Here is a 12,863-nt window from a genome sequence, read left to right on the forward strand (position 1 = left end):
GGAGGTCCCTTCATATGCGCAGTTGCCCCAAAGATCCATACTGCAATGATCCCAAAGTCATTCTGATGATGGTACAAATTGCAGAAATTTTTCCTATTCTTGTATTGGGCTGCACATCCATCCGAAGCGTAGTAGATCTTGGAAATACTGATTTTGGCTTGAGCAAAATCACGGACGAGTCTTGGTATGAGGATGGTTTGGAACGCGTAGAATGAGTTGGTATCATGGGTCGTACAATCACTGATGATAGATATGCTGGCGTTGTACACTACTCCATCCACGGCCCAGTAGATAGTGAAGGGGTGAATGGTGATTTGCTTGTGGGAAAAATATTCGGACTGGACAGCATTCTGGATCACAGGTGAGTAGTTTTCTGAAAAGTCGCCCCAGATGAAGATCTCACCAGGTTTGAGATTCTTTCGAAGATTGACAAGAAATTCATGCTGAGCTTTGCTGATGTAGTGATGCTTCAGCAACTTCTCCAATTCCGAGGTTGCAAATTCCACGAAGTCTTCGGTTTCTTTTTCTTCAGTCACATACTGAGTTCCATCGGTGCTCAGCCATCTTCTGTACGAAATTGACTCGTTGTTCTTGATAACTTCATTTTCTCTTAAAGTTGACTTCAAATTTTCTGTCGATCCTTTGCACTCCCCACATCTCCTGTAGCAGCAATTCTTGCCTCCATTCTCACAAACTAATTGTGAAATTAAAGGCTTGATGGAAGAAATTTTTATGGCGTAGAATAAAAGTTTGACATTTTCATGATGAATGCACACGCAAACGTTGTGGTATCCCTTGCTGGTTAGAGAGATACACTCTGGTGGCCGCAGAATCATGAATGATGATTTTCCGACTTTTGAATCCGGGTGTTGGGTTTTGAAATTTGCGTATAGCTCCCGCAGATTGCTAAGAAGATACCGTTTCTGCTTACGTTCTCGTTTTCCTGTTTCCTTGTTCTTGACGGATAAGTAGTCCGTTTGTCCTGGGCAGGCTCTTGAAACATCATCTTGATAGTAGAAATCTTGAATTTTGGATTTTGTTTCTTCTGAAATTTTGAATCCGCATTTTGGTTTTACTGGAGGAAGAATGGTACCAGTTTCCTTTCGACGTTTCCGGCTCCCCTGGACCATGCGTGTTCCAACATTGAAGAATTCTTGAGTTTTTTTGATACTCCAAGACGGTGGGACTAAGGTGAGAAGTTGTTTTCTTTCTGCTTGAGAGCATCCTACCAACCTCAACTTCAAGTTCTCCATGATCCGGCTTAGATCTTTTGAATCCTGGGCAAGTTGTTTTTGGTCTTCTTCTTGAATTGGTAATCCGACTTCTTGGAATTCAGTGGTGATTGTCTTCATTACTTGCTTAATTTCTCTTGTGACTAGGTTCCCTTGTTGCTTGAGATTTCTTCTGTTGAATGTTATTGGAGGGGCTGTAGGGGAAATTGCCTGCTTGATATTGCTTAAAGTTTCGACTAATCTCTTCTTTGTAGCGGGTTCTTCAAACGTGGGATCTTGACACTCTCGATCTTGAATTTCTTCAGTATCATCATAGCAGAATTTCGCATCCTTGCATACTGGTTGATTTGGTAGTAATCCCACGACCTTATATTGGGTGAAGTATTCTTCTGCCGTAATATACTTTACACGCTTACCATTATACTTTGCATTATGCTTTGGATGACAACATTGTACAGCATGTCTTCGCCGTCCAAAAAACTCAGTACATTTTGTACAGAAAAAATTGTCACTAAAAACAAGTTTTAAAGTGTAACCTGGAAATGTCTGCCTGATGGACTGCACAATCTTGCATTGCACGTTCTTGTCGAAGATTGGAGGCCGAAATTCGTCTTCAGAACAATTCCAGCCATGGTTAGCAATCAAGCGTCCAATATCGCAGAGACGTACTATAAAATAAGATTCGACCCTCTTAAAACTTGTTAGTACTTTACCAATTTAAATTCTGACTATTTATTTTAATCTTAAAAATCTTTATCAATTCAAATAACCAACACACCACTTAATTGTTTTTAAATTTTTAAATTCTCGGTAATTTTAATAATTAACCAGGCTCTTTATCTTTTTTCGAATTTTATGACGTTCATAAATCTAAATAAATAACCAGTGATGTTTACCGAATTTTATGATTTTCTTTAATTTAAATATATAACCACACTCTGATTTTTTGACCAAAATTTATATACTTTTTTAATTATAATAAATATCCACGCTCTGACTTTTTTTTACCAAATTTTACATAATTTTCATTAATTTTAATAATTAGCCAAGCTGTGATTTTTTACCAAATTTTATATAAATCTTACCAATTTTACAAATCAATTTTATTTTGTACCAATTTTAAACTATTTTAAATTTCAATAATTTTTACTATTTTTTACATTTAAAACAATTCAAAAATTACATACCTGTCACGTCCGGTGTTGTTCCTGCATTTTCTGCAAAAACAACCAAAATGGTTAAAATGTGGCTAAGAAACCAAAATTAGCCAGCATGCCCCTCTCTTCTGGTACCACCTCTTTTTTATAGAGGAACATACTGGCAGCGAGGTCCCCCCACCCAACTCGGTGGGGGGAGTGGTACCAGGAACGGAGATGACCAATGCAAAATCATCTCCACCGCGTAGAATTGCCCCGAATTCCCACCCATACCCACCCTCCCAACTATAACAAAAAAATACCTACCTGGATTTTCTTCTGCGGTGGGTGTGGTGATATCCAGTGGTGGTGATGGTGATGGCGACGGGAGGGTCGAAATTGGAGGCGATGGTGGTGGACCTGATGATGATGACGGCGCGGTCGAAATTGTGGGTGGTGGTGGCAGGGGCGAAATTGGGGGTGGTGGCACAGGCGGCTGCTCCGAGTGGGAGGAGTGACACTCCATGCTGCACTTTTGTATATTTTTTATGCAAACAACTCGCACTTTTTTAATTTTTTATTAAAAAACTGGAGAAGTTTGAAAAATGAACTACCTCGTGTGAGAGATCAGAACATCTCACACGAGTTAGTTCAAAATCCCGGTGAACAAATCCAAAATATGCGACCAACATCAAATTATTTATATATGTTGCATATGAATGCATTACACATATAATTAAACGAGATGTTGGTTGGTGAGATGAAATTTTTGCAGAGAGTGAGAAATAAAATCAGACGATTCTCATCCGGCCCTGCCACACGATGGTGGTGGATGGCCAGCAGAATCCGAGTTTCTCACTTTCTCTTTGGAAATATGGAAACAGCATTTGTGGTACACTTGGCCTGGTTCAGCTCACATGCAATGTGAAAAATATATAAGATTACTCAATAACACAAGTAAAAGGAGAGTAAAAATATGAATTTTTATTTTAATTACTTTAAAATGTATTACCACTGCTATACTCGTCACGACAAGCATTCTATCAGGAACCGTCGCCATCAGAACTGTCGACTGGAAATTGGCTTCGCTAAAGCCATAAGTTTCCATAATATTTTTATTTTGCCGAGGCACAAGGACATCATAAATATATTCTCGTTTTCTGTATTTTTGATTATTCCATCCTTTCCCCACCATGGAAACAATAAATACGGTACCAGCCCAGGTGTGGGACCAGCCCATTTTGGACCGCATTTCTTCCATCATTTCTTTGCTTTCACTCGAGGTTGAGGACGCCGCCCGCCTCCGTGCCTTAAAGAACCAGCAAGCGGGGGCGTGACTCCATGCTATCCCATCACCACAGCTTGGGACCCACCTTCCCGACGAGTCTTTCCGCGTCGCAATTGCCCTACGACTTGGGAGCGAAATCTGTCAGCCCCATACCTGTCCATGCGGGGCACAGGTCAGAGCCCGGGGCTACCATGGCCTCTCCTGCCGCCGGAGTGCAGGTCGTTCATCCCGTAACGCCAGAGCCAACGATGTCATAGTCAGGGCACTCCGGTCTGCAGAGGTTCCCGGCATAAAGGAACCGCCGGGTTGTTCGCGCCAGGATGGAAAACGCCCGGATGGACGCCCTAACCTATACCTGCGCAGACACCTACGCCCCCAGCCACCTCCCCGACACTATTATACACCAAGGAGCAACTGCCAATAAGGCGGAAGACGCCAAGAAGAAGAAATACGCCTTCCTCATGGACCGCTTTATTTTTGTCCCGGTTGCCATGGAGACGTCAGGCGGTTTCGCATCAGAGGGATTGTCATTTTTGCGCGAAGTTGGGCGGAGGATTGGTGCCCGTACGGGTCAAGCTAACGCCACTACTTTCCTCATCCAACGACTTTCCCTAGCAACACAACGTGGAAATGTGGCGTCGATTTTGGGAACCTCTCCCAAGGAAAAGAGCTGGAGGAGATTTACTATTTCTAAATTTTCTTTCTATGATTTTTTCTACGGTTTTTTCTACGATTTTTCTACGATTTTTCTACGATTTTTAAGGTTAGGGTTTTTTTCTGTTAGACTCCTGCGTAGTCAGCTTTTGAATGCTTATTTTTGTAAATGATCAATGATATTTTTCAAGTGAATAAAAGATTTCAAAGAATACGGTACCTGCCAGAATTAGACATTTTTTTCAAATCCAACTGATTTCGTCGCTTTACGAAAATTTCTAAACTAGGGAGTATGTCGGGAATTAGCCTTAAATTTCCTACCGCCGCGGATCAGACTATCTCGGAAATGTGAGTATTTCGATCCCCCTACATAGTACAGTCCAAACAAGGGACAAGCTCAATTATAATACACATCTGCTGTTAATATTAGATGATTGACTGACCAAGTTATCTAAAAAATATTAATTTGGTTACTTGAGGTAAACGTTTTTAGTTATAGACAACAAAAGCGTCCGTTCAGTTTTAATACACGAAAGGCATTCGGTCACGAACAAGGTTATACTTACGTACCCAATGTTAATGTAAAGAATTTTATGGTGATCCAGAACTGGACGTAAATATATTAGTAAGGCTCGCCTGTCATACCAAGACATTTGTCGACTAAAAATATTTTACATTAATTATTTTAAAAGGCGTCGCCATGTTTGCACGACAGGCTTTCTATTGCGAACTAGCGAAGTCACACCTAACAAGACGATCTAAATTTTTCGAGAATTTCTGATATAGTCAATATCATGGAGTCAATTCTGTATTCTTGAAAAAATATTGTATCCAATACACTTCCTCATGTATCTTATTCAGCTTTCTTCGCCTACCCCCCCTCAAGTCTTGCAACCAAGACCTTGCCCGCCATGACAAGGATTGGACAATGGTTCGACTCCAGCACCATTGTAAAATGTAAAAATGTAAAATGTAAAATCCTTTTTTCCGTCAACAGATATCAGATCGGCGAGATTTCTCTCGGCGTTCTGGTTTTCAATCCATTGAGCTCGTCACATCGAAATATTTTCGAAAAAGAAATTTTTTATACTCGCCTGACTTTCACATTTTAAGGCAGTACTTTCCAAACTCTCCGTTCGTACTGATTGTTGTCCCAAGCTTTAAAATAAAAAGGCTCGAGTCCTACCCTCTATTTAAACCCCAGAAACAGCGTCTCACCGTATTTGAGTCCCACGACTGGCTATTTCAATCGGTCGATTGGATCCTGTATCCACTTTATTAGCTCGCCCTGCGTAGCAAGAGAGCTATTGAATTCCTCCTGTCCGTCTGTCTGTCCGTCTGTCTGTCTGTTCACGAGTTTTTTGCATCAATTGATGCTAATTAATTTGCCCCATGTGCAAATTTTATCAAATTAGTAGCACCAGTGCTCTCGAACAGTCGGTAACACAGATAGGTGCCAAACAATTGAGAAAATAGATGCATAGAAAATATGTATAGACCATGATTATGGGTCGCACATAATTAATGTGGGAGATTAAAAGTGGCGTCATCTGCACTCCTCATATGTGTTTCATTTCATACATCAACCTTTAACCAAGTGTCATGTTACAAAGTGTTGTGTAAAATTTGAGAAATAAATAGATTATTTATGCCAGGCCCATGAATCCATAATTAGATTAGTTTATTAGATTTCCACACCACCACCACAAGTGAGGAAGTTAGTTTGTTGTATGTATTGTCACAATACAAAATTTCGTTAGGGGGTAAACATATAGAATTGACGGATATATGAGATATTCAGGGAAAGATGTAATTTCCCTTGTTATTTTACTTGCCCTGAAAACCTAACTTGTATCAGGAAAAGTTGTATGTACCTACCAAAAGAAAATTTGGAAGCTATACCTTGCATATATCAGTAATGCCACCGTAATTACTTTCCACAACTTTCTCCAAATCGGTTAGCAATAAACATGTATATATATATACTTTTGATACGTGCATACTATTCACGACCTTAGGTTACGATTTACCTTTACGTTAATGTAATGTAACGTTAGGGATTTCAAATGTTGGATTCTTTTGTTGTCATTACTTGGGATGTTAAATTGTACGAGTACCAAATTTTTGCGAATATTCTGTTTTACTTGTGTAATAAATCTGTTGAAAACTACTTATGATAATGTTGATATAAAAAAGAATTATATTATGAGATAGTTGGTTGAGAATAAGCGACAGTGAGAGTAAGCGACATGTATGAAATTGCAAACAGTGAGATTGAATAATGTGCAGTGACCGTGGAAGCATGTCCCCACATTATTTAAGGTATGACTTCTTTTTAATGACTCCTATAATACTCTCGCCCACCTTTCCTACAATGTTAAAGTCTCACATGTCCTGAGTATGAGTGGAGACGAGCCGAACAATGATGCAACCACATTTTATTAAATAATAGATTTACCATTTGATATGCACACTTTAGGGACGAATTGTGGAGTTGATTTTTGTTGGTAATTTTATATTTGACTTTATTTATACTTCTTTAAAAGATGAGGTGAGACGACTCATCTCAGATCATTAATGCAGTCAAGAAACATAAATATATGTAAAACAAAACATTGTATATGTACAACCGACTATACCTCAGGATAATGTAGCCCATTAACATTTCTTTATGATCCCCAAGTATACCCACATGCACGTGGATAAATGCTTGCGAAAATAATTATTTACCAAGTTTACCTTGATGAAATTTATTATTTTATGTTTATTCCGACTGGAAATAGTTCTGGATGCGTGTTTGGCAAGTTACGTGTGTTATCCTCCAACACGATGGGACTGAAAACTTGCTGAATATTTGTTGTCTTAATGATGCCATCAGTGTTTCGTAAAATTTAAATGTACTAGCCCAGTAATTTAATTACATTGCATTTATCAATTTAATCCTCTTATTAAATTAAATTATACATGCGACATGTTGCATCGATTATATAAAGTTAACAAGGAAATTGCATTTCCATCTGCGACATGCTCGGTATTTTTGTACTGATTATATCACGCTATTATTATTTAAGACTAATTTTCTACCAACAATTGTTACAATACTGGGATTCACATATTTTAACAATGGAAAGACATGCGGAATCTGAAGTTATTAGTGGATATTGTAATACCTTTAGTCCGCACAAACGTTAGCATCCGCAATATGTTTGACTGAAGGTTACTCTATGAATAGCATTGCCAGTGTTCTCCCAAGCAAAAAAAGCTGCATTTTTTCTCTATTGCTTTTAACTTGCTTCAAAGATGCTTTTTTGCTTTATTGAAATTGATATTTTATTGCTTTTTTGCTACGTATAACATAGTAGTTCTAATGCACGCCGTTAGGTGGCACCAAGTAAAAAGCAATAAAGCATGTGAGAAGCAATTCAGCATTACAGCACTTTTTGCTTTTTTGCTTTTTATCGAACACTGAGTATTGCCATTATGTAGGCCAGTTTATATTGTGTTTTCCACATTTACTATTTTTTATGACTATAATGCAATAAAATGGTTGAAATCAATTAATCCGGGTGTATTCTAACATGTAAAGCGAGATTTTTTGAAGAGCGACTACTCTAACTAAGACTTCAGTTAGACTCGTAAAATTTTAAATGAATTTGATTGAGAAAAGGGGCAATATTAGATGCCCCATGGAAGAAGTTAATATAAAGATTGATCCCAGTTTAAAAAATGGATATTTTAAGGGTGGCGTAAGAAACCAGTATTTTACTGCCCTGTCAGGTAACAAGTTTTCTATGGGTTTGATGCACATATATTTAACCAAATTGAACCTTAATTTAGCCAACCTTGGATCCTTCGCGATTGGAAATGCTTGGTCGTGGAGTTCAACAGCAATGCCGCTGTTACAGGAGGATCATAGATTTAAAGACCTATCGGACAATGATAAATCTTGGATTGCGTCAATTATATTTGTGAGGAAATCTAGCTCAATTAAAAACCAGGTGAAAAGGATTTAGTAATTATTTCCTGCCAGATTGGTGCCGCAGTGGCGTGTCCGGTTATTGGACTCCTATCGAGACAGAAAGGCCTCCGTTTCTCCATGCTTTTTCCCACGATACCGTTGATCGTGGGCTGGTTCCTGATTGGATTTGCCTACAACCTGGAAATGCTTATGTTCGGGAGATTTATAACAGGTAATTAAAATTTGTAGTAATTAGGAAAGTTAGTAATGGTTATTGTAAACGTATTATAGGCTTTTGTTCGGGAGGACTTGCCCTCACGGCGCCTGCGTTTGTTGCAGAAATTGCAGTCCCCTCAATTCGTGGGACGCTGAGTTATGCCTACTTTTTCAATTTCTCGTGCGGTATTTTATACATGTAACGGACTTCACTTTAAGCAAACAACACAGGTGTGTACAGTAGGAAGATTTACAATTTTTATTGACAGGTTCACAATCGGTTCTGTGACGTCGTACCAGTTGCAATCCTGCTTGAGCATCCTTCCCCCGATTTTGTTCTTCCTGTTAATGATGTTCATCCCGGAATCACCTAAATATTTGGTAGAGAATGGGAAGACAGGGGAAGCAATCAAATCCCTCATGTGGTTCAGAATGGCGGAAACACCGGAACTTGTCAAAAATGAGTTGAAAAAGGTAAATAAGCAAGAATAAAGTATTTACAACGTTAATAAATCTTTAGACTTGTCGTTACAGCTTGAAGACGCAACCTTGGCAAAGAAGGATATTTTGGTGGTTAATGAAGTCAAATTTTGTCGGCGGGAAACTGTGCATCCCATCCTGATTGCTGGCATGCTTCAAACCCTGCTACAAGCCTGTGGCGAACTACCCGTCATTTTCTACACAGTCGAAATTTTTGAATCTGCCGGTTGTCAAAATGGAAACGTTGGGACGATTCTTGTTGGAGTGACGCAAATCATAGTGATCGCGATATCGTCACTGTTTATCGACCGATTTGGGAGGAAGCCCCTACTGATTGGGTCAGAAGTGTTGATGGCAGTGTGTCTCATAGGCTTGGGGTGTTTCTTGTATCTTAAGGAAATATATGTCGGTTCGGTTGAGAATTATGGATGGTTTCCCATCATTAGTTTGGTGGGTTTTATAGCCGCCTTTGCCATGGGGATTGGTCCAATTCCTTTCTTAGTGATAGGGGAGGTAATTGCACCGGAGGATAAAGGGATGTCGTCTGCCGTTATTATAATTGTAAATAGAGCAGTAGCCTTCCTGGTCTTGTTTTCCTTTAAGTATTTAATTGTATTGTTTGGTAAGCATGGATGTTACTGGTTTTTTGCAGGGATAAATTTAGCAGGAGCTGTGCTGATTTATATTTTTGTGCCGGAAACCAATGGGAAGAGTTTAGAGGAAATACAGCTTAAATTGAGGAATGGATTTGTATTTGCGATAAGAGAGTAGTTCAAATGCTATGTTTATGTAAACTTATCTCGTGCTCTTGACCGTGAGCAATTTTAATTTTTTTAAAAATTACATCTGGTTGGAGTGCAGTTCCATTCAGTTTCGAATAAGTCTTTAATTTGAATAAAATGAAATGTACTTCAAATTGACAATAGTCAAATTGACAATACCCAAATAAATTGTTGCAATGCATAAATGATGTGATTATGATTATGATATATATGACGCATTTCTTAAACTTTGAGGTAGTAAAATGTCGGAGATATTTCACTCGCTACATATTCCGAAATGTATATCAAATGTAAAACCTCCCGACCAACACCATCGGTACCTATTCGGCACTAAATATCGATACCAAAAAGGTACGGGTTTTCCCAATTTAACTGTATCAAAAATGTACCATTTTTTCGTTTTGGATACCATACCAGCACCGTTTCTGCAAGAAGAATATAAGTATCTTTTATGTATGCAAATCGAGTTCTCGTTTGGCACTCGCGAGACATAGTCATCTTCCTTTCTCGCTCCGGCCACTGAGGGATTCATCTCCCATCTGGGTCGCGGTGGGGCCTGTAGGGCAAGTAAAGTGTGTACCAGCGAGCCCTGTGAACCTAGTCCACTCACACCCACCATCTGCTCCACTGGCTACACCCCCTACAGCCGCCCACCGTCCCAGCAACGACAAGTTGAGCCATCAGGCGAAGATTGGAGACGACGGACGCTATGTCTCGTGACGCCCAAGGAGGACTCCCCCAGGTATGTATTTGGTTGATGGATCGGGCTTGTGGGGGTAAGGGGGTGGTTGTTTTGAAGAGTGGGGGCGGTGGTCGTGCATCAAGGTGGGCAGCGGAATCGGGCCTACGGGGGTCCCATGACCTGGTTCTGCTGTGATGGGGATAGGGGCAAGTGGGGACGTCTCTCGGCCCCGGTCACTACATAGTTGACTTCCATGGGGGACACGTGTATGGTGCGTGGACAGTCCCCAGAGCCGTCTGCTTCCGGTGTCACCACATTCCTAACTTGGTGATAACCACGGCCCTCTCTTAATCGCCTATGAATCTTGGCCAGTCATTTACATGCTTGGGTAGGTGCAGGTACGAGTGAAGTTTTTCCCCAACTTATGTTGGGTTTTGCTTCACTCATACCTGCATAGATATCCATGCATATTATTATTATTATTATAGTATTATGTATGTACTAGCCCAGAAGCCCGTCTTAAAGACGGGCCGATTTGAAAATGGCCAACCACCATCTGAAAACTATGAAATTATTGCAGTATACAATAGCTCAGTATATCCTTCCTAACTTTGCTCTATAATCATATATTGCTAACGCATTTTTTTAACGTTGCTAAGAATTTGTTTCAACGTTGCTAAGGAATTTGTTTCAACGTTGCTAAAGAATTTTTTTAACGTTTATATAGAATTTTTTCAACTTTGCGTTATTCTGCGATTTTTGTCATTATTCTGCGATTTTTGTGATTATTCTGCAATTTTCGGTTAGGGATTGTTTGTGTAAGGCGCCCGTCGTTTAGACTTTTTTAAAAAAATGATGTAACAATACGTACTCTCTCAACTCTGCGAATACAACTTAAGCTCGAACGAATAAAAGGACAACGTTGCTAAGGAATTTTTTGAACGTTGCTAAGGAATTTTTTGAACGTTGCTAAGGAATTTGTTAACGTTGCTAAGGAATTTTTTTAACGTTGCTAAGGAATTTTTTTAACGTTGCTAAGGAATTTTTTGAACGTTGCGAAGGAATTTTTTGAACGTTGCTAAGGAATTTTTTTAACGTTGCTAAGGAAATTTTTGAACGTTGCTAAGGAATTTTTTTAACGTTGCTAAGGAATTTTTTAGCGTTTCTAAGGAATTTTTATAACGTTGCTAAGGAATTTTTTTAACGTCGCTCAAGACCATAATCATAATCATAACCATAACCATAACCATAACCATAACAATAATCATAACCATAACCATAACCGTAACAATAAGCATAACCATAACCATAACAATAATCATAACAATAATCATAACCATAACCATAACCATAACCATAACAATAACCATAACAATAATCATAACAATAATCATAACAATAATCATAACAATAATCATAACCATAACCATAACCATAATCATAACAATAATCATAACCATAACCATAACCATAACCATAACCATAACCATAACCATAACCATAACAATAATCATAACAATAATCATAACCATAACCATAACCATAACAATAACCATAACAATAATCATAACCATAACCATAACCATAACCATAACCATAACCATAACAATAATCATAACAATAATCATAACCATAACCATAACCATAACCATAACCATAACCATAACCATAACCATAACCATAATCATAACAATAATCATAACCATAACCATAACCATAACCATAACCATAACCATAACCATAACCATAACAATAATCATAACAATAATCATAACCATAACCATAACCATAACCATAACCACAACCATAACAATAATCATAACAATAATCATAACAATAATCATAACCATAACCATAACCATAACCATAACCATAACAATAATCATAACAATAATCATAACCATAACCATAACCATAACCATAACCATAACCATAACCATAATCCTACTCGAAAATCGACTCGTACTCTGATTGGCGGATACAGAAACCCAGCAGCCAATCAGAACGCAGTAATGTCACGGAAAATTTCACGGGACGGACTTTTCGAAATTATAATATAGATGTATGAAATTGTATGATTAAATGATGTATGATTGTAAAGGCTAACGCCACATCGATCTTGTTTGAATAAAACCTAACCTAACCTATGTATGCAAATCGGTACCGAAATGGTACTTGATTTGTACCGAAGACGAAAAATGGTACTTTTCCCGTAGTGTGCGTATGCGGGTTGGGCTAATGCCAATATTTTAGTACCGGATGAAGTTGTAGTGCTATCTTTATTACTGATCGGTTCCAAATAGTCCTATGTAGGGTAGGTAGTAATCATTCTTAAATTCCTATACATCAACTTATCCAAGCAATTGTTAACAGGAAGTTACAAAATAAAATTGTAACGAATCCACCATATCTATAGCATATTATAGTAATTCTGG

At 38.6% G+C, this 12,863-nt stretch overlaps 1 protein-coding gene across 1 annotated transcript; it reads left to right on the forward strand.

Annotated features, from left to right (window-relative positions):
* The first annotated feature begins 3,976 nt into the window (after positions 1–3,976).
* Positions 3,977–9,622, forward strand: LOC110861378 (facilitated trehalose transporter Tret1). Its single transcript, XM_035844662.1, has 6 exons — positions 3,977–4,220; positions 8,309–8,500; positions 8,560–8,683; positions 8,754–8,958; positions 9,019–9,525; positions 9,617–9,622. The coding sequence occupies exons 1-6, from the start codon at positions 3,977–3,979 to the stop codon at positions 9,620–9,622; spliced, it is 1,278 nt and encodes a 425-aa protein (XP_035700555.1).
* Positions 9,623–12,863: the final 3,241 nt, after the last annotated feature.

Source organism: Folsomia candida, unplaced genomic scaffold (assembly GCF_002217175.1).
Source record: "Folsomia candida strain VU population unplaced genomic scaffold, ASM221717v1 Fcan01_Sc041, whole genome shotgun sequence".
Lineage (NCBI taxonomy): Eukaryota > Metazoa > Arthropoda > Collembola > Entomobryomorpha > Isotomidae > Folsomia > Folsomia candida.